Below are 23,384 nucleotides of genomic sequence, written 5' to 3'. Positions count from 1 at the left end.
AATTTAGCGCTGTCGTCCACTTTCATCTTAAGTAAGAATTTATACTTTTGCTGTAATTGCATGTAGCAAATGTATTAACTCGTCCTTAACACTATTCAATGTATCGGCCGTAATAAGTCTTAAACTTAAAGAGTTTAGGTGTTTTTTAAATCCGTTGTTTTTAAAAACGAAATCAACAATTTTCGTTTAATGGTTAATATACATACATATACCTATATAATTTGTAATATCATTTACGGTTGCGACAATATAAAATAAATCTGGTACAAACGCAGTAATTATTTAATTTTTGTTTAAGTTTTCTGATTGTAATTATACTCTTCTTATAAAACATTTAAGTATATTTAGCCGTCAGGTAATATAAACAGTTAAATTCAACACACATTATACTGCCAGCTTTATGAAAGCTACCTAATTGTTACTTGTATTATTTGTATAAGGCATACCTGATACAAGTAAAAACCTTATATGCATTCCTGTTGTTAGAAAAAGACTTCCGCTTGCAAATATTAAGTATTAGGTACTTAGAAACTTTGAAGAAACGATTGGCTAATGGTGATTCTTATTGGTCGCAGGTCTGATTAGAGAGTAAAAGGGATTGTCGCAGGAATACCGCCTAGAAAAAAAGTACACTACTTAATTATTAAAAAGGTTGTTTCGAATATAAAAATGTATACTTTTAAGTATACACACGTATAAAAAATATTACAACGCAAGGCAACCGTAATTACTTTATTAGCGTTATGGCTATTAGACTATGTATTACCTACTTGATATGTAAATAAAAATTGTAATATGTCAAAACAGGTTCATGGTGTATTATTCTATGGGAGCCATTCCTCACATTGCGATGACGACGGAAACATCCAGCTGTCGAGTCAAAGCCCATAGCAAGTCGATGTTATCGCTGTTAATTGCAATTGATACTGCGCGGGACACCATGCGTGGCATTCGTCAATCAGTTACATTGTTTATATTTTAATGCCATTTACCATGTTTAACATGCAGCTGCTAAACAAAATGCTATCAGCTAAAAGTAGGTTCCATATTTGTTTCCAATAAACGGACTTCAACATTTTAAGGAATACCTTCCAGATAGTATGCAATAAATCGTTCTCTGCTCGTTCATCGTACCTTTCTTAGAACCATAAGAAATGATATAAATGCATGCGGTAATCTATCGAGAAGGAATATTTTGTGCACCGTTGTACGAACCTGATCAAACAATTATATTTCTTAACCACAGTGCAAAGAGATGGAATTAGCTTCAACATATCTAACAAAGGATTTGCATACGCACAATTCGGCACTACGAGTATTTTCGCCAGATATTTTTTGCGTACGCGCAGGATAAAGACTGCACAGAGCTGTATCAATCGCAGAATGCCACGAAAGACCGTAAATTACGTGGTTTTGAATAAAACGCACATTATGGAAATGAATGCCGCTAAATAAAGCACAATAGCTGCGTGTCGCAGAAATGAGAATAGTTCACAAATCGTTAGGTTTTTGTCAGATACATATTAGAATAGACGATGTTGTTACGTATGTCTGTGTGCTGTTTATTTGAAATAAGAAAAGTACCTACATACCTATAGTTACTTAGGCTATTAATAAATTTTATTTAGAATAGAATAGAATAAAAAGCGTTTATTCGTGACAAAAAATTAATAAATAAAACAACAGGGTAACATCGAAAAAAATCTAACAACACCCCAAACACTATCAGTTTGCGTTGGTTTATCACAGAGTTCCCATGGCCACCTGTCTCCATCATCAGATCAGCTCCTTGTCAACATAATATTGCATTGTCATCCGATTTACATACGTATGCAAAATTTTAGCTCAATCAGAAGTCAGGAAGTGGGTCAAATTTAGCTTCCAAGATTTGACCCTCACTAACTAACAAACCAACAAACTTACATACTCGTAGGTACTAACAGGGCAAGGCGACTACTTAAATGCAATGAGTAACGCCAGGCGGCAAGCTAGTGAGTCTGCATTTCCCTGCGACGTACTTACTTTGCATGCGCTAAACGCATTTTTATGGAAATGGTTCTCTTCAACAGGCCCCACACAGAGCGATGTGAACAACACTTACCTACCTACATAAATTTTCTAGGTAAGTAGGTAGATATACTTGTTGATTTGTGCGAACATTTTCTAGATTTACTTTTTGTCAGAAAGCTGAGTTATCATCCATTAGGCAAATGTTACTTACTTATATAATAATATAATTTAGGTACTAACTAACAGATTTTTGACGTCTTATTGTATTTTTCAAACTCGATGGATACGCTGCTGACAGGTATCATTTCAACACAATTTTGCGAGATTAAACGTTTTTAGGTTAAAAATTATATGGAGATGAGATCACACATATCACCCCATGCCCATCGAGTTTGAAAAAAGGCTATAGTAGTCGTATAGACAAGAATATAAATAGTAGTAGTAGTAGTAGTAATCACTTTATTGTACACAACACAGGTTTACATAATATTTACAGAAATAAAGGTAAATATATAGTAGTACCTAAACAGAATAGCCATGTATGTTTATACATAGAAGTATTTGTATCAGGAATGTTCCAGTAAAACAGGACGTTACTATTACAGCTTTGAATAAAAATTTGGCCAATGTGTGGTCGATGGGGGTCAGTGCGATTTTTTTCGGTCAGGTAGAGCTACCTGCGCCCGCGCCCTCACCGGCGGCGGTAGCATGCAGTGATCATAATCACGCATGAGTCGCATGACGCGCCGCTCGCATACTGCAACACGCATAGCGAGATACGCATATTGCCTCCATTATGTAAGGTCAGAATTGTTGTGAGAGCTAGTGTGTAGTGTCAGGAAAATATAAGTGATTTTCATCTCTCTTAAGTAGACTTCAATTAAGGCTTCTTATGTGATTTCTTTATATCCTATGAATGTATTCAACCATACAGACACCATGTTGCTTCCTCGTCCCGATCTTGGAGCAGATGCAGATGCCCCAACCGTCCACAATTAGTAAAAATGTCAGCTATCGTTCAGGAGATAAAACACGCACTCCACGCATATGTAATTACTAATTAACTCAAGATCTTAATCGACCGCAAAAAGCCGCGTGGATACCTCTTTCATTATGAAAATATTATGGATATTAATGTAGTCTATAAAGAGTATAACAATTATCCTAATTACAACCTATTTATTCCATCGGAACGATCTAAATTCAAAATTATGAATTCAGTTATGTTGAGCATCAATACTAGAGGGATTACACGTGCGCGTGCGCCGTAGATGCGTGGAGCGTGCATACTCGTACCGTTAACGTTTGTTCGTGAGCCCTGGAACTCACTCATCTCGGTGGAAATTGAAATAAGATCAATAGCCAAGGTAAAAAACGAATTTGAATTTGGTTATTGTTGTCCGTTAAGGTGGATCAATGGGTCACGTCGCGATGCTATTTAGTATAAAGCGCGCATTATGATGCAACGCGTTTTTGTCGTACGACGCGTCACGACGGTGCACCAAATAGGGTAAATTTAGAAAGCATTAATAATGTGTTGTTAAAACTAAATTTATTGATTGCTCGAAAGTGCAGCTTTCATTGCAATTATAGGAAAGCTATAGCCATTGGAAATATAGGGCGAGAGCAGTAGGTACTGTAATCTGCGGGCGGAGCTCCTGTCTCCAGCGATTATGTCCAACAAGGCCCTTCGCTCGGCGCGTCCGCTGGCCTCACAATGCGCACATCAACATTATCATTAGCATGGCGTCATTGTGATCCGTCGCACGTTTAGTAATAAATTTGGAAAAAAGTAAAAAAATCTTATTCACGTCGGACGCAGACGCAGTCGGCGACAAAAACTAATGGAAATAGAAAGAAATATGCAAGCGAGTGATTGTTCGGCGATCGAGAGATCGAGGTGAGGCAAAAAAATGGCAGATGCGCGTGAGCAGGTAGCGGCGGGGGGCGGCGGGCGCGGGGGAGGCCGCATGCAAATGCGCTGAGATGAGTGTCTAGGAATTAGCGCATACCACTAGATTACAAGGTGTACTAGGCTGTGTTCTAGAGAAGTATATAAAGTTGAGAAACTCAATCGACAATTCGAGGGACTTGTTTGTGTGTATAATCTCGATTGTAATATAATTAAGTATGCATGAGTATTTACATTTATTTTCCTCATAAAATCATATACATATATAACTTATATATGAGTAAGTAATCAATTTAACATTTAAGGTGTAAATATTAATTAGAGGTGAAAATAAGAATAAGGAACCTGATTCTAATTTAACATTTATTTTTTAGATATTCACATCACTATCAAATTCATATTTTACCTGCAGAGTGAGCAGTTGTTCCTAACGGTCAGTGCCAAAACTTGAACGATAAAGCCACACACGAGGAGTGCGAATGTGCGCGTGCGCTTGTTGACACTCGAACTCCGAGATCCGCGCTAATACTTTCCTGCGTGCATGCACTACCTCCTTTGCGTAAGTAAATGGACAATTAAGTCAAGTTAAAATTAGAAGCATCGCGTTCAGGGAATGTTTTACTCTTGCTTTTAAGTTATTAATTAAGATAACACGCGGAAATAAGTTACACAAAATTTTGGACTAACACACAGTATGGGACAAAGAGACTCTCGAGACCATTCGTTACAGACCACAGCGCGTGCACCGGTGGACATCGCTCATAGTGGAGATCTAATCGCCCGATGACTTACAAGTTTCTTTCTTCTGGCTTTAAAACTTATCTCTATTAATATTCATAAGAGCTGTTTTATAAAAAAAAAAAGGTTCTAAGCTTGACCGTTGTTTATCTTATTTCAAATTTCGCTTCGTTTTGTCTTTGAATAACTTTTTGTCGAGAGCTTTAAAGCAGTTATCAAATTATACTTCAGAGCTTTATAAATACATAATAGAAAAGGATCCGCTTGTTTACGCTCTACTATAGAATTAGACGTCGATGCGAAGATAACGACCCGCGGACGGGACCGGGTCGGATCTTGCGGCGCACGAGCGTCAGAATGTTAAATGATCAGATATTAGGCGACGCGACGACTCGCCGCGATTAACGAGATACCTATCTGAAATTGGAAACAGTTCTATTTGACTGAAACGGTATCGCTAGATGGATCTCTTTGTGCCGTAGAAAGCTAAATTATCAACCCGTCACTAATTTCGACCAATCAACCGAATATCTAAACGTAATTTTCTTATTAAATTACTGATTTTATTGTGAACAATCTCTTTTACGCAATTTGTTGACCGCAGCTCCGTGCGCGTCCGATCGCCTCTTGACTGCGCTTCGTCTATCTTTCATTGTTTGCCAAATTGTACAGTTTCGTTTAGGGTTCGTCGCGTAAAATTTAAACCTTTTATTGCTGTTGTCACCCGAGACGCGATGCAATGTAGGGACCCATCGCGACGCGCCCGTGCGGAAGACATGTCACCATAACATGATGTATTACATTATTTACATGTACCTATTATATTTCCGCTACGATCCATTTGGTACTGCAGACTGGCCGGATGTTTTGAGTTTATCGACAGATGTGTGCTGTTGAATGAGATGTCGACGGGCATTGTATGTGTGTCATGTGTGAAAGGGGTACTGTACAAATTAAAACATAAGGTAACTAGAGTGGTTGAGTGTGAGGGTGTAGTGTAGGGACTGTCCGTGATATATTGTCTTGAATGGCAACACGTGTGCACGTGCTAGTTATCGGCAGATTCATTACAATGTCAACCTTTTTAGCAAGTGTAGTTAACTTATATGTTTTTAGTGGTGTAAATCGGCGATTCAACCTTTACTCTCTTCTTTACTCGTGGAATCTCATCTCATTGGCATTGCAAGTGTTGATTTGATGTCGTCAAAATAGAGTAAAAGTCGAGTTACATGGTTATTAGGGCATTACAGCGATGTGACCGATCGCGCCTCGTTTTTTGTCGCAGCATTTGAATAAGAGTCGCGTACAAAGCGCGGCGTGACGCACGCGCAGCCGCGTCGCACTGCGCCGCGCCGCACCGCCCATTCAACGCGTAATTAACGCGCATAAAAACGCGCCTGACGAAAATTAGAAATGTGCCGGTCCAAAAAGCTTCGGCTGTGAAATGGTATTAATTTAACTGTGCCGTGTTGTCTCCGTGAAGGCTGATTAGCGTTCAGAACAGTACCGTGAAAGTTATTGCTTCCTTCGATTGCTGCTATACCTATGTACCTACTATTGTCAATAAAAATATATGTACATTCCAAAACAGTTAATAGATACTTATCTATAAGTACAGTTTATTTAAGGGTTGCTATGTAGAAAGACAGGAGTTCCATTAACAGGATTTGTTATTTTTTACATATTTGCGAAGTCTAAGTGTTTCTTAATATTATTTTGTTAACTTAATGTCTAAGCAAGTTGATTATGTCTATTTAGTACTCGCGGTAATCTATATGATTCATCGCGTCTTGAACATATCGTAGTCATAATTTTTTGTATGTTTCTTGGTACGTCAGACCTTGACTTCAATGACGATGAGCACAATTTACTCGACGTCTGGGTTAATTAAATAAACTATCCTGGTTCGATACCGCTTGATTTAGTTACATAGGTGCTTTTAACTTGATTCATGAATATTTTATCTCTAGTTTATTATAGATTAGCAGCAAAAATCTCTTTACCTATTGTAAAAAACACATAGAAGTAATTTACAATTAGGAAATGGTAATTATTAAATAAATTTTGTATCAAGCTGCAGAAACGTCTGCGAACGATGCAAACTTAGGAACAAGTTAAAAGTAGAAGTGGTGGAATTTATGGTGGAAATATTCGCTGTTTTGGGTGAGGTCTTGGTAGGTCAGATAGAAAAGCATCGAACTAGCGATTCGGTGGTCGTGGGTTGCAGTCCCATCAATGACAGTGAATTTTTTCACTTTTAATTTGTTTCTAAGTTTAAAAAATATAATATATAACTATAATATTATAGGGACATATATAAAGTGTCGCTAAAGCTATAGAAGCATCGACTTGACCCCAGGAACTGGCACAGACCGCGAGCAGTCACAAAAACATAATTAGATAATGCTCGCCACGTCCAAATGTGCCGCGAAAGTGCTAATATATACTCTATGCACTTACCGTTAAGGTCGAGCACCATTTGTGTGTTGAAGTAGCTGCTAACGTCACCGCGCGCCGACACTGCAACAAAGTATGAATATTAGTGAACCAGCAGGATACAATATTAGGCATCGAATCAAATAAAAATCGTCGATATGAAACACGTTGAAAAAGTAGAGAATAGCATTTATTACGGGATTTCGGAACAACCACCCCTAACTTCATGGGATTGATCCCATCGGAAAGTTGTTCAGTGGGGCTCGCGTTGTATGGAAATAACTTGGAAAATTACCTGGCAGAGATATCTTTAACGATAACATGCCAAACCATCTTTATCTTCTGTATCGCTATGCCTATACGGAAAACCGTTAGGTACGCGACATTGAAAAAAAACCACTCAGCGCTATTAAGTGTCAATTGGCACAATATTAATGTAAAAAAATTGACAATCCAACATTGAATGTGCGAATGTGATAGATTTCATCTATTTAGTGAAGGTGCAATAAGCGGAGTGTGCGCACACAATGGCCTCTCGACGCGTGGTCCAGCAGCTGCGCCCATGCCGATGACCGTTGCTTGCCAAATCCAACGATCGCGTCATATCGTCGAATGCGGGGGCGGACCATTCTGTATTCAAAGTTAATAGAATAATCCAAACGGTGACCATAAATTATCCTCCATGGTCATTACGGACGAACGTGGCGCTTGCGCCGGGCACCGTGCGCAGTGAGACAGAAGGTAATGAGCGTAAGGCAATTCAACAAACGAGTAACCATATAATATTCATTAAATTACGTTAATAAACATGTTTTAAATAATGTAGTTTATGAATGAGCTTTCCCTGCAAAATCTAATATGATTTGAAATATTTCTTTATACATAATAAATAAATTGTGTATGTATAATATTTCTCTATTACATAGATTCATTGCAAGAGTAGTACTCGTATCTTGCTCAAAATTATCGAGTAAAAATTACTGATCAAGCATTTCCTATTCTGAATAGGCAAATATGTATTAGCAACAACGTGCTAATATTTCATAAAGAGTTGCTAATTTATTTGTTACAAGTATAACCTGTGTTGCGTTTCCTCGCAACATGTTGTGTATCGCGTGTCGCAAGTACAGACTAAGCAGCCGCACAACTTACTGCCGTATTCGAACTTCAATATATTCACAAGAGACGACACGTACTAGACTAGATCCATTCTACATACGTTATAGTTTAGATATCAACTGGTTCTCTTTTGCAGCGCAATTCGGGCAACCAATGTCACTTTTACGTTAGATAGACTAAGATATCTATTAGATGTGAATTGGATCTCTAATTCATATCCTGTGGAAATCGTTCAGGAGTATCTCCGTAATCGCGCTAATGTCAAATTAGACAGGTTAGATCTTAAACATATCGTTATCGTATCTTGGTGATGTCTAAAAGATATCTAATAGATGTCTATTTCAAAATCCGAATCGGGCCTTTAAAGACATGCACCGACTGCCCTCGAACGGTGAAAAATTAAAGGGTCACTTCACCCAAGGGACGGTTCGGTCGGCGACGTATTGACGAACTTTTGGGGGCATTATTTAAGCTTTCTACATTGAAATAGAATAATGTAGTATAGAGAACTAGTAGTAGTAGTAGTAGTAGTAGTAGTAGAACAAGTACATAACACAGAGAGAATACAATAAATGTGTACAAAGGCGAACTTATCCCGTTAAGGGATCTCTTCCAGCTAACCTTTAAGTAACTGAGAGATACATATGAAATGGTAGTCAAACTAAGATAAAATGTACATGACGGCGAGACTTAAAAGAAGTAGCTAACCCTAGAAACATAACTAAATACGATGCGATGCATTAGGTGCAAAGGCATATACATACAATAGATATACGAAACAATTACACGTCCATAAAAATATTAATACATACCTAGAAATAAATAAATAAATAAATAAATATAAATACATACACATATATAAATATATATAACCGCACAATCCTATCTACGTGTCCAAAACTACGGGTACTAGTCTCCAAAATTGGAACCAGCCACGTGATACTTGTGCATAATTTTGATATTTTTATTAAGTAGTACATAAATACAATGTAAACTCCATATATAACGTCACTCGACATAACGTAATGGAATAATGTAGTATAGACGACTAGTCTGCAAAATTTGTAACCAGCCACTTGACTCTTGTGCAAAATTTTGTTATTTTTATTAAGTAGTACATACATAAATACAATGAATTTGTGTTAGAACACATTTCAGCTAGTTTTATCTGATTAATTACAGCGAAAGGCATGTAAGTACATTGAGAAGGGTCCGAGTTTGTTACTTTAAACGGAATCATAGTAGGCAGTGGGAATATTGTCGAGCTTTAAATCTGTATAAATTACCTTGACGAAAGAGATTTAGACCTCTTGGGAGGGCCACTTGAAGTGTGACCGAGGTATCCACAACAAAAACTAAAGCGGAGCCGATTGGTAACCGCTGTCCCGCAGAAAATACAGAAGCACAACGCTCCATGGCAGTGTTTTGTTGATGTAAGGCGGACCTCAGCTTATCTTAGAAGGCATCGCATTAGACTTAGGGAAATAAACGAGCGGATAGTTTCTATTTAAAGTGGGGTCAGGTGCCCCCCTCAGTAAATCGCGCGCGTGAAATAGTGCCGGCCAGCTAGCAACGCGCTGGTCCCGCGGGACCCGACCTGCTCGCTACTCCATAAATCGTCCCCATTTGGCTAACCCGCGAATCAAAGAAAGGTAATTCACAATGTTTAAATCCAATTTGAGAAAAGAAAGAACGAGGGCGCCCTTCCCCCGCGGATGCGCGGCAGGAATGTAAATCAGCGGCCGCGTCGTCGGCAAACCATTTATTGTTTGTGTCACTACATTGTCGCTTATTATGAGTTTTCTAGTGGCCAATACACGAATATCACATTTTTTCCTTAACTTGTACGCAAGGAAAGAAATATTAATATTAATTGCATAAAATATGCAGATTGAAAACGAAACGGGCCAAATTTGGCGACAGGTCTAACACGCAAGGTGTGGCTACTGATCGAGGCGAACACTGTTTTCTCTTCAACGAGTGTTTTTGCGAAGCGGTGACGCGTTATCAGTTACAATAATTTGTGTTAACACGAAATCGCGTGAGCCGCATGCCTAACGATATGCTAATCAGACGAGACTGACGACTCTATTAGAAACATTTTCAATAAAAACACCTCGGGATTTTCTCGCGTTTAACCGTGCAACAGATCGCTTCGCAGAATTACAGGTTTCTATTTTGGTGTCGCGGATTCTCGAGACGAGAATCTGTCGGTGTCGTTGACCGGCGGTGGTTAATTAGGCGCCCCCGCGTCCCCCGCTATGTTTCACCCCCGCACCCGCCCTCGGCTCACGCACATGGCTCGTAGCGGACACAAACATTGCCCCATATACGAAAATCGATACGGCCGTAACGGGAGCACGTTCAATGTTAACACTTGTCTCGCCTCGACCTGCGTCACAGGACGCTGCTGCACGCCCGAAGGGTAATAACCACGTTGTCTACCAGACACTGACGCAAAACTGAGGCCTGCTTGAAGAGATTTTAGCATTTAGGGACAAGTGTGTAAGTACCTACGTACGTGCAAAACTATCCGAAAGCCTACTTATCGGTGTTGCTTTTGGAAGGCTAATATTATTAAGGTACCTATTATTTAATATTCAAAGGAGGTTTTGTGCCGGTCAGCAGAATATTTCTGCCCTCCTAAGCTAAAAGGCCGTATTTTCATTGAGAACTTAAAGCAAATACCGGACTTACATGCACTGGTTCTGCGTTTTCCTCCTTATGCGAGTCTCCACTGATTCGGCGGCACTTTATTATTGTTGTATGACTGAATTAGGGATCCTTTAGGTTTAACTTTCTTCTTAATTTTCTTGCACACGATTCGTAGCGAGTTTTATTTTACGTGCATTGACCTGAAACTCTAATATCTATTATGCGACAAACGACAAGTACTTTAGATAATTATTGACATAGAAAAATCAGGCTATTTAATACTGAAATAAGATACTGGAGCTTTTTAGAGTAGTTAACTTTAAGGTAATAGTATAAATGAGCTAATAATATCAGGTGCCCTTTTCGGCTTGGACTGGAGGAGTGAAAGAAATTCACCTGATAATAACTCAACCTACTACTATTCTATATTTAAGATAATTCAAGAAACGAAAGGAAATATGTACCTCAGTTTTATTCTCAGAGTAGAACCAATGTGTGGAGTTCCATTTAATACATCTAAATACTTACCTAGTTATTTAGATTTAATATGAGTTTATTTCCCGAAATAAAATGCTCATTAAATTATTATTTACAATCAGACTCCAAGCAATAAAATAAATCACGGCTCGTCGCGCGGCGCGTCATCGCAACTTCCCTGAGTAAGTTCTGTTATTTTAATAAACTATTATTTCGATATGAATTGCCCCCATAATATTCAAACGCCAAAAATCCCGCATGATAATTGAATAAACAAACACAAATCATAATTAGGCTTTTAATGTAGTCGACATTAATAACACGGCAGAGAACGAAGCCGGCCGATGTGTATCGCGGCGACTCTGCATAAGCATGAAATTAATTAGACACGTATAATGAGACTCTGGGCCCGATTCGGATTTTGAAATAGACATCTATTTGATATCTTTTAGACATCACCAAGATACGATAACGATATGTTTAAGATCTAACCTGTCAAATTTGACATTTGCGCGATTCTGGAGATACTCTTGAACGATTTCCACAGGATATGACTTAGAGATCCAATTCACATCTAATAGATATCTTACTCTATCTAACGTAAAAGTGACATTGGTTGCCCGAATTGCGCTGCAAAAGAGAACTGGTTGATATCTAAACTATAACGTATCTAGAATGGATCTAGTACGTGTCGTCTCATGTGAATATGTTGAAGTTCGAATACGGCAGATTAAGAGTGCCGAGCGGGCCGACTCGCGCACGCACGCCTCCGAGCTGAGTCTACATTTTGCCAGAAAAGCATAAAGCGACGCAAGCGTGGCAACCGACTAAGTGCTGATTTTAGATTGTAAGTGATCACCATTTACATCAAAACTACAACGGAAATATTACAGAACAACATTAAATTAATGTTTAATTATTTTACGGTTTAGACTCACTTGTATTAAGTCACTCGCGTGACATCTTTCGGAGAGCCTGGATTACTGTTAGTGCCTGGGAAAGAAGACCCAGGCTCTCCGAAACATGTTACGCGAGTGACTTAATAGCTTAATACAAGTGAGTCTAAACCGTAAAATTATTCAATATTAGTTATGTCTCACAACAGTTTAAATTCGGTTGAATTAATGCATTATTCTGTGTCCATCCATGCCTTAAAGGAACCAGATATCACCCCGAATCTGTCAGTATTTATATTTCATATACATTATAAAGCAAGTAAACACATTTTACTTGTTTTGATTCAGCTATATGCATATAAAATATCTGTAACTGACCAATCCCAGTAAATTATTTTTATAGAGTGATCCTGCAAAACAATACAAGGTGTAGATGTGTATATTAACCAATATTAACAACATGGATTTTTCTGGAATTTATATTAAGGGTCGATTTGAGCTTCGCTAACAATACACAACATGATGAAAACAGTAAATAGATTTCTGGCAAATTATATCAATCATCACATCAAATGACTGTATCACTTGTATAAAATTATAGATGAAAAAAAAAATTAAGTGTATTTTCAAAGGCTTTGGCGCCGCGAGATATGCAGCCCAATTCATACATGAATTATGTGATGTGATGTCACTTTCGTCACATTCTTATCTTGGCGTTCCGGATTTGCAATAACACTCTAGGGGTAGGACAAACAAGACCACGTGGGTATTGGAGTACTCTGATTGGGTTTTTTAACTAATTTGTGTTAAACATAAATATAATATTACGATTTGACCATTTTGATTACTTGTTCATAACAATGTCTTCTTACAAATCTGTTTATTTGGTGATAGATCTACTATTTTAGTAACAGAACACTTTTTTGAGGACAAAATTTTTACTCACGCAGGAATTGCAGGATACACAATTTGCATTAATTAGGTAATTTGAAGACAGATTTTATTAATACTGTAGTCACATGGTGGCGCCGTCGCTGCCAAAAAGGCGTTTTTCATTAAATTATTAAAGAAACAAATTTTCACAAGAACTTTACTGTCATAATCTCTAAAACAAGTTCGATTTCAGAAAACTTTGTATGACATTTTGGTCTCTGCTGTTAAGAATGCACCTTTAAAATCAGTCGGATTTCACCAGCCCACGGTGTATAACTACATAATTCAATGTGTTTTTTTTTGTGGAGACAGTAATGGTAATACGATGGCAATAAGTTGTTAAAGTTACAAATTATTAATCGATATAACAAGTAGTTTCTTTTATAAGGTGACATAGATGCACCAACATAACTATTCTAGCTCGGAAAAACGGACATTAGTGTTATTTTTATGTAAATAAGTAGGTACTTATAACAATAGAGTAAATTTACAAACATTTTGCATTTAAATTCTGAGAACTATGCCTTGAAAGTTATAGCGTGATTACGGTATCAACCTTCAATTGATGTGAGTCGTGAATTTAAAATGAGTCACAGGTACGAGATGATATCTACAATTTGATTTTTCGTATCACATGTGCCTATCAATGACTTGCTTAGATTTATTTTATTCCTAATCATACAATTATATAATTTTTAAGAAAAAAAAACCGACTTCTTTGGGGGCCGGTGAAAGATTATAGTAGATAGTACACTATGTAGAAAAGGAGGTAAAACCACCCATTTTTCTACTAGCATTTCGCTTCTGTAATGGCTCCTCTACAGGATGGGCCAACGCCGGCCACTCCAAGGGACACAGCCATGCGGTAGAAAGAGATAGCAATATTACTTGCTCCCTCTAACGCATAAATGCGTCCCTTGGAGTGGCCGGCGTTGGCCCATCGTGTAGAGGAGCCATAAGGGTCGTAGTTCTAGCCTAACCTAACCTACTTCTCAGATAGCAGTTCGGTTCTGTGAGGATCGCAGTTCGAACCTAATCAAACCCACTTTTCAAGTAGCATTCCGTTTCTGTAAGGCTCGCAGTTTCAACCTAACCTAACCCTTGTTCGGTTCTGTGAGGATCGCAGTTCAAACCTAACCTAACCCACTTAATGGCGCATGCGGTGCGGTGTACGGGGGTTTAAGCGGGAGGGGTTAGTAAGATTGGCATCATCATACTTTATACCTACATTTTATGGTAGGTAATCATAGTGGTTTATTTAGTTAAGGTATCATAGTGGTTTTCCGGGCCAAGGTCCGGGTCCGAGTCCGAGTCCGAGTCCGAGTCCGAGTCCGAGGCCGAGTCCGAGTCCGAGTCCGAGTCCGAGTCCGAGTCCGAGTCCGAGTCCGAGTCCGAGTCCGAGTCCGAGTCCGAGTCCGAGTCCGGGTCCGAGTCCGGGTCCGAGCCCGGGTCCGAGTCTAGGTCCGAGTCCGGGTCCGAGTCCGAGTCCGGGTCCGAGTCTGGGTCCGAGTCCGGGTCCGAGGCCGGGTCCGTGTCCGTGTCCGGATCCCAGACCGGATCCGAGACCGGGTCCGAGTCAGGATCCGAGTCCGGGTCCGAGTCCGGGTCCGAATCTAGATCCGAGTCCAGGTCCGGGTATGAGTCCGAGTCCGGGTCCCAGTCCAAGTCAAAATCGAAATTCGTAATCACCAGACGTGTACCATGCGTCGTTGAAGAGTTCTGTTCTGGTCATCATCAGCAGTTCCACTTCATCAAATGCGACAGTTTTTAATGTAAATGCTTGATTTTATGATGAAAATACAGAAAATTCTATACGTATGCCTTTAAGATTTGAGGAGTTCCCTCGATTCCTTATGGATCCCATCATCAGAACTCGAGCTTGACAAAAGTGTGGCTTAAAAACTTAACTTGCTTAACGAACATAACGAAGAGGAAAAATCGCCAAACGTGAACTATGCGTCGTTGAAGAGTTCTGTTCTGATCATCATCAGCAGTTCCACTTCATCAAATGCGACAGTTTTTAATGAAAATGCTTGATTTTCTGATGTAAATACAAAAATCTCTATACGCATGCCTTTAAGATTTGAGGAGTTCCCTTGATTCCTCATGGATCCCATCATCAGAACTCGAGCTTGACAAAAATGTGGCTTAAAAACTTAACTTGCTTAACAAACATAACGAAGAGGACAAATCACCAACCGTGAACTATGCGTCGTTGAAGAGTTCCGTTCTGATCATCATCAGCAGTTCCACTTCATCAAATGTCACTTTTTTGGATGTATATGCTTGATTCGTTGATAAAAAACCAAAAATCACTATGTGTATGCCTTTAAGATTTGAGGAGTTCCCTCGATTCCTCATGGATCCCATCATCAGAACTGGGTTTTGACAAAAACGGGACCAATCTGTATGCATATACATTCAATCAAAAAAAGAATTTTCAAAATCGGTCCAGTAATGACGGAGTTATGGAGTAACAAACATAAAAAAAAATAAAAAAAATAAAAAAAAACATACAACCGAATTGATAACCTCCTTCTTTGAGATTTGGAAGTCGGTTAAAAATACGACTAATTATAACGCTTACAATTTAATTACCTTCATGTAAATTTAATTTAATGCTAGACACTTTATAATCTTGCTTAGTATTATAATAAAAAAGACATTAATGATGCCGTCGTAACCAAAATTACCTACTGTACTGAGTATTTCAATATCGTAAGAGTTTTTGTATTTATATTCACTTACTTACTTACCTATTTTGATCTAGATGTAGATCCAATACAATCCGACGATTATAGGTACTCTAGGACAATATATCTCCTTATGTCATGCATGACCTATTACTGAACATATAGTCTGTATCTTTAGGTATTTAAAATCTACCTTCAAATGGTTTCTTAAGCCAGTCGAGGGTAGATTACATGATCAAATAATGCAGGTTAAAGTCAGGTCGTTCAGTGACAGATCCAGGTGGTTTTGTATTTGGTTGGTTAATCAATAAATGTTACGTATAACTACCCGAAAATGTACAAATTATTTGTTTAAGTACTTTTATTTAAGTAAGGTGTATTCGGATAATACCGAATGTCGGATAATTCCGAAATTCAGATGAAAATCACCCTTAATTCCATCATAATAAAAGTCTCATTTCGGAATTATCCGACAGTTTTCGACATTCGGAATTACCCGAGTAAACCTTACTTAGAAGAACTTACCTAAAGATACAGAGTATAATCAATGAGACATTTATAAAAAGGCACGAACATTTCAGGAAATGGAGGCTAAAATTAAAAAATCCGATATTGAAAAGTCCGGTTTAATAGGGAAATAATGCCAAATTACTATTAACGCAGGTGTGTTGCGTGTGCGGCAAAAGAGCGCGACGCTCCCAGGCGGAGGCGCGCGCGCAGGCCGGCCGCGCGTAATAACGCGTAAAGGCAAACACAGCACACATTGATGACATTATTACCCCAAAATTACCACGTAATTGATGGAAAACAGCACCACCATTTCGATTATCGTCAGCGTCAATTCAATTGTTATTTTAATGTGAATGCGACGATAACGTCATTATAAAGCTATTGTTTGTCACTAAGATATCTCTATTTCTATTCCTTGACATTAGCTTTTTCTACTTTGACTTCTGTACGAAACATATATATGAAACTCGAGTAAGTAATAGGTGTAACATAATTAAAGATACGTGACGGTATGAAGCTAGAATTTGGCACATACTTAAAAATAAACCACTTAATAACTACATAACTTGGATTTTTACTTACTTCAAAAATATCAGTTGCTTAGCGCATAAAAAAGGGATAATATTGCATTTTATCTGTTTTAATTGCAGGGCGTCGTTTCTTTCTGGCTAAAAAGTCACAAAAGTTTCACGATTGGGGTAAGTTTCAAGTATCAATGTCTGTATCTGAATTCAAGAAGATTTGAGGAGTTCCCTAAATTCTTTATGGAACTAAACATCAGAATACAGAAGATTTTTAAAAAATGTCCCGTAAAAACTTATCTTACAACAAATTTTATGAGGAAGAAAAATTGCCAAGCGTCAAATAACTACGCGTTGTTAAAGAGCCCTGTTTTGATTTTCATCAGCAGTTCTTCTTCGTCATCAATATCTCAGGATACTTTTAATTGTTCTTTATTTGAAAGCTTTCATCTTTTGTATTATAAAACGGTAAGTACCTACTAACTACATACCTACACATTTTTTTCGACTCCTTACGCCTTAGATTGTGTGAAGTTACCCAGATGGCCAGAAACTCATCATCATCATCATCTCAGCCATAAGACGTCCACTGCTGAACATAGGCCTCCCCCTTTGGGGGGTGTATGCCATAATCGCCACGCTTGGCAGGCGGGTTGGCGATCGCAGTCGAGTACACCGAATTTGAGGGACGCTGCTGCCCGTCCACCGGTGATCTTGGACGTAGTTTAAGGACATACCCGGGGCCAGAAACTAAAATAAGTGAAATAGAAAGCCAAAACATAATCATTTATAGTTCAGAAGTAATTTTGCGATTTATTTTGATTCCAAACCAAACTAATAAGTAATTGTCCTCTACTTTGTTAGTGAGCCGTAGTAAAGATATTTATGATGACAAGAGGTGGCCTAGTAGTAACTATTTATTAATCTGTGCCTCCACGTTATAAGTTTGTATAAAATCTTAAAAACCAAGCGTGACACTTCGGTTGATAATAATCTAGTAAAGCGTCAAAGAGGTAACAGAGGTACCTATAAGTATTTACCGTCCAAACCGATAACAAACGATAACTTCTACCCATGGTACAACGATAACTGATGACATTGGTATATTTGAATATAATTTCCATACAAAAGTGTATGGAAATTATATTAAAATATACCTATGCCCTTATACCAACGTTTTTTTTATTAATATTAGGTTAGCTTATAAGCTATAGTTTGGACACATTTGGGGGCGTGCTGATCTGTTTAAGATTGTCTTCGCCTGTCACTACAAAGCCATTTCTTGATAAAATTCTGCCACGTCCCAATTATTACTGGAGCGGTTAACCTTATTACTGGAGGGGAGAACCTACATTCTAAAAATCTGTTACCCATTCCCAAAGCGTAAGTAGCGTAAGATATGAAATAAATATTTAACAGATTTTCAAAATCTGTATGACGCTTCTTAGAGAGATTGTATTGTGAGCTTAACTCAGCTTATACATGATATGCAGTATAGGCACTCGGAGTGTCTATTCTTCACAATCATGTCTACCTCTATCCAGACAGACGGACCTCTGTAGTCTATAAAAAGGAACAAGTTAACGTGTCACATTTGGATCTTATTAACTTTCATTCATATACAATTTGAACATCAGGTAGTAGGATGCGGCACAAAAATTAACATGATATGAAATTAATATAGAGAATATTTAAAGGATATCTTACTGAATTTTTTTGGGTAACAAACATTGCAATAGCTTTTCTAAATGTAATTCGTTTGTTAAAAACACGTACCTATACCTGTCAAAGTAATTAAAACAAGCTATTTAAGTTATACCAAATAAAAATCCCTTCACCCTCTGGCTGAGTAATGATTGTCTAAAGCTTTTATCGTATAAGACGGGGCCAATTTTATTATTAGAAGCCCTTCCTTGTCCAAATAGAAAAGCAACACTCCAGTTCACAATAAAAAGGTGAAGTGCATGCGGGGCGTGTCAAAGGAATCATTTTGCACACGAATTGAGGCGACAAAGGAGTGAGAGAGTTAATATTATTTGCGGAGGGTGGCAGCGCAGGCTCCGGGGCTCCGGGGACCGCGTCTTACAGCGCGCCACCTGACCCGCGTTACTTCTGATAAAGGATTATGTCCGAACGACTTGTTGACGTTTTTTATGTCCAGATATTTGTTGTCGCACAATATTGATATTGCGCGGGGTCGGAAGGGTTGCCAGAGTTTAATTATGGCCCCTCGCCGGTCTGTTAATACAACTTCGAGATTTGGGTGTGTTCGTTGATTCGAATTATTGGTATATATTATTAGGTACAGTCAACGGTAAAAATATGGGTGTAGACAACTTACTCAAAAATATGTCCCATAGTTCTTAATTCACTGACATAAGAACTATGGGACATATTTTTGAAATGATTTGTACACCCATATTTTTACCGTTGACTGTATATGTAATATTTATTAGGTACAATACAATATATAAGATAATTAAGCTGAACTCAGTTCATAATTTTCGCACCTAAAGGTTTGATAGGTACGATTTTATAGTCTTAGGTTGGATGTTAATGGAGATGCTAATTTACCTATAAATCTTATAATATTTAAGAGCTATCTTTTCGATACCGGTCTACCTACTTTTGTTTTAAATATAAAGATGTGTGAATACTTACTGTGTAAACACTTAGAAGTACATTTTAATAAGGATGAAAACAGTAATTATGAAAGCCTTTAATGCCAATCAAATACAAAACTACTTTATAATAACTTACCACATTGTCGGCCAGTGTTTTTTGCATAATCGCCTTGGCACTTTTGAAAATTGGACATAATGGACATACCTGTAAACCTGCTGCCAAGGGTCAGCACGTTTAATGTTGTGTCAAACATTTGATATCGGTTTAAATTTGTATAACGATGGGGTCGGACGAATGACAATAATGGAGCGCGCAAATCTGGCCCCAGAGACATACAACTCGCGGCAGGGGTCGTGAAGAATGGGATCAAAGCCGCTAAAGAATCGAGCTGTCAAAGTGACGGTTACGCGAGTAGGGGTTGCACTATTTGTTTATGTCGGCGGTGGCTGCGCGATGCTGGTCGGGTCCAGTTGGCGTGCACGGGTCAGGCTGCGGCTGGCTGTCTCACTGAAAACACTGGGCACTGGACACACACTACTGACCGTGGTCCCTCGCGCGCGGCGGCGCGGGTGGCCAGGCAGGCAGGTCACGCAGGCGCATGGAGCAGTCGAGCGGCTGGTCGCGCAGAGCCAGCGCGGGCATGGCGCGGCCGCGGCCGCCGGTCGTGGGTCGCGCCGTCTCTCCGGAGCGAGCGTCCGCCCACTAAGCGCGTCGGTGAGACACTGCCGCGCCGATCCGCTTTTTTTCCCGAGGTTTTTTTCGCGCGCGGGCGGGGGCGGGGCGGCGCCGGCCAATGGCGCGCCACTCCCCCGCCGCACCGCGCCGCCCCGCAAGAGCCTCTTATTTACGTGCCGTATATTAAAAGGGTTTTCCGCGTGCCGTTATGGATTTTCCTTCGCGAGGAGTTTTACATACGCGTCCGCCCGCCCGCGCCGGCCCGTTCCGCTCCGCACCCGGACCCAGCCTGCGGTAGGTAGCGCATTCCTCGAGATACAATCATGCTTCAGCAAGAAGTGTCGCAGCAAAAACGCTCGCCAGAATCGGTGCTGAAGTAAAAAGTCTTCACAATTTTCATTCATGTTCGTTTCGATATAAGAATGGAGTGTTTTCGTTTATCGGGTGACTCGGTGGGGTATCGTTTAAACGTTGCGGGTGATTATTGTATGTAATTTACTTTTGTTAAGCTGGAAAATTAGGAGAGTGGCGGCGGAGAGGCGTGAGGTCACGGCGCGCGGGGTCAACAGCCTTTCCTCTGAACTTGAACTCATGACCGCTCACAATTAACATGCTCATTACACATTAACGAATATCACGGCGATCGATGCAATCAGGATAGAGCCGTAGGCTAGAGCCAAAATACGAACAATAGATAAAGCTCTACCAGCTCTACAGCGTATTGGGAATTAATATTTACGATTCATTGTATTGCCTGCTTCGCTAATATATGTAGTAGGTATCTACCTACAGGTTCATCATTTTTTCCAATAATGGTCTAAATTTAAAAATTAATGCAGGAATCAAAATTAGAAAAAAAAATCAACAGTGTTTACCTAACAAATGAATAGATAATAAGATAAGCCAGTAAATTGTAGGCAGCGGTTTTCTGTGGTACTGTATGGAGTGCTTAGTCTTAAGCAGCAGTGGAACTAAATAACATTTACTGAAACATCAAAACAGCTCAACCCTTTAACCACAGGTAAAGTCTGCCATCCATGCTCTGCTTTTCTTGCAACCACTGGGCTATCCCAGTTACTATACCTATAGTAGACGTAGTGTGGCCACGTTACTCGTCATCGACTACAGTAGGTACTTTCCTTCCTACTTCCCTCGCTACTTCCCATATGCTATTCGTCGAGTGTGAGGCCAGGGTATACCAGTTGAGTTGATCACTGTGGTGAATATTTACCGCCCATGTATACCTACTAAGTTGGTAACTACGGCCGACACACATGATGATGATGATGATGATGTACTGTAGGACCAATAGGCCTCTAAGTCCATATATTGGGAGATCCTACGGGAGTCATGTATTGTGAAAAAAGAACTATATAAGGCCCAGTTGCACCATTCTACTAACCTGGAGTTAGAGTCTGGCTACTGAAATATTACACAAATGTTTGGCGAAAATTCAAAAAATCTTGAATGGGCTGGTCACACTTTGTGTAGTAGGAATTATAGTTTTGATACTAGAAAATATTTATGATTTTCTGTGCACACGTAAGGTTAACCTAAGGATATATGTTAAATATTAAATATACGTTGACGTGCACTCAATGTCAGCTCACATAATTTCTACCACTATGTAAAGTACAGTCAACGATAAACACATATGTTAACTCTTTCTCACCATATATTGTAAACAAGGCGAAAAATGAAATGTAGAGTAAATAAGACCTAGCTCGATAATATCGTAATATTAATTCATCGCCAAAAAAATACATAAGTACTATGCCAAATATGCTAAATGCTAAGCATCAAAATATTTATAGAGCACCAACCTTCTAATTTGTTTACATTTGTTTATGAGTTGTAAACATTGCAGTTTTTCGTTATACAACGCTACACGTCGACTTCGCACATAGTCGTAATTATTTACGAGCTTAAATAATAGTTTGCGAACCTCACTCAGTAAGTCAGTATATGTAGTAAAGATATTATTAATATTATTTAAAATAAACTCCTTATAAACCCCAAACAATTTGAATGAATGACATAAATTGATAACTGACTTTCAGCTTTTTTTTAAATCATAGACAATTGGTGATACAACAATGAAATATCTGTCAACAATTTTTGGCTCGCCAGACTCTACCATGGTTACCAGTAAAATTTGACACTTGGTTATTAGGGTCAACCGCTTATCTCAGGGTTAATGGGATGGTGCAAGTGGGCCTATTTAAGTCACAAATTCATACGAACCAAGTAGGTAGCTATAAATAAGTTTTACTTTTAAAATACTGACGTTTATAATTTAATATTTTTGTTTATGTTTAAAAATATTTATTTTGATTTATTTAAGCCTCTCAGCAATATTTATTCGAATTATTTTTAATGTCCTTCATGACTGTGATCCATAAATATTTAGATCGTGGGCAGCAGCTTACCCCACCCGTTCAACACCCTTACAAACTAAAATAACCGAAAATAAACTATTTAATTTTTATATCGATTTGTATTGATGAATTAAACGCGTGTCCTTTGTTTACACCGTGCGTGTGCCATTGTTACTCGAGCGTTTGACCCCACTCCAGGTTGTCAGCCTTATTTGAAGGGCAGAAGGTTCACATTGACGTTCATTGTTGAGATGTGGGTCAGAGCGCCATCTGCCGCCCCCGCACCTGGCAGCCCCCCTTCCCCCGCCCGCTCACCCCGGAGTTCCCGGCTCCCGCACGACATGCAGATTTATGTTAGAACCGAATTGCCAAGCCGAAGAGCTAAAGAAGCGCGATGTGGCTGAAGCGTGGAAGTGACCGTAGAGTAATGTTGTAACCAGGTAAATTAGCTACTCCGTATAAAATATCTGATATCTACGATCAGGAGCGGTTAAATATTGTGTCTAAGATGGACATAATAAGTGACTGGTAATTAAAAAGTTTGTGTTGAGAGCACCAAAAAGGGCAACCATGGAAAACTGTTTCGACAATCTTATTATCATAGGTCAAAAATACATACTTACGAGTATATATAATCACGCCTATTTCCCGGAGGGGTGGGCCTAATAGACCACGGATTTCCACTTGCTACGATCCTGACATACCTCTTTCGCTTCCTTCACTTTCATAACATTCTTCATACACGCTCGGCGGTTTAGGGTGTTCTTGACCTGGACTTATTTCAGGTTTTCCCCAGTCTGATCAGA

The 23,384-nt window shown here is 39.0% G+C and overlaps 1 protein-coding gene across 2 annotated transcripts in view; it reads right to left on the bottom strand.

Moving 5' to 3' along the window:
- The window catches only part of LOC134665830 (protein nubbin-like), a 71,504-nt gene extending 51,245 nt beyond the window's left edge, over positions 1 to 20,259 (bottom strand). Inside the window, exons 1-2 of one of the 2 annotated variants that reach the window (XM_063522851.1) lie at positions 20,068 to 20,259; positions 7,121 to 7,180 (exon numbers count right to left, since the gene is read on the bottom strand). In XM_063522851.1, the coding sequence (XP_063378921.1) occupies positions 7,121 to 7,180; positions 20,068 to 20,167 (160 nt within the window). In that variant the 5' untranslated portion in view covers positions 20,168 to 20,259. Of the gene's footprint in view, positions 1 to 7,120; positions 7,181 to 19,729; positions 20,048 to 20,067 lie in introns of those variants that run through there. The other variant, XM_063522842.1, reaches the window with a different exon arrangement.
- Between the last annotated feature and the right edge of the window lie 3,125 nt (positions 20,260 to 23,384).

The sequence above is a fragment of the Cydia fagiglandana genome, chromosome 1 (genome assembly GCF_963556715.1).
Source record: "Cydia fagiglandana chromosome 1, ilCydFagi1.1, whole genome shotgun sequence".
NCBI classification, from domain to species: domain Eukaryota; kingdom Metazoa; phylum Arthropoda; class Insecta; order Lepidoptera; family Tortricidae; genus Cydia; species Cydia fagiglandana.
The sequence above is the reverse complement of the archived record's forward strand: the minus strand, read 5'-3'. Positions and strand labels throughout refer to the sequence as shown.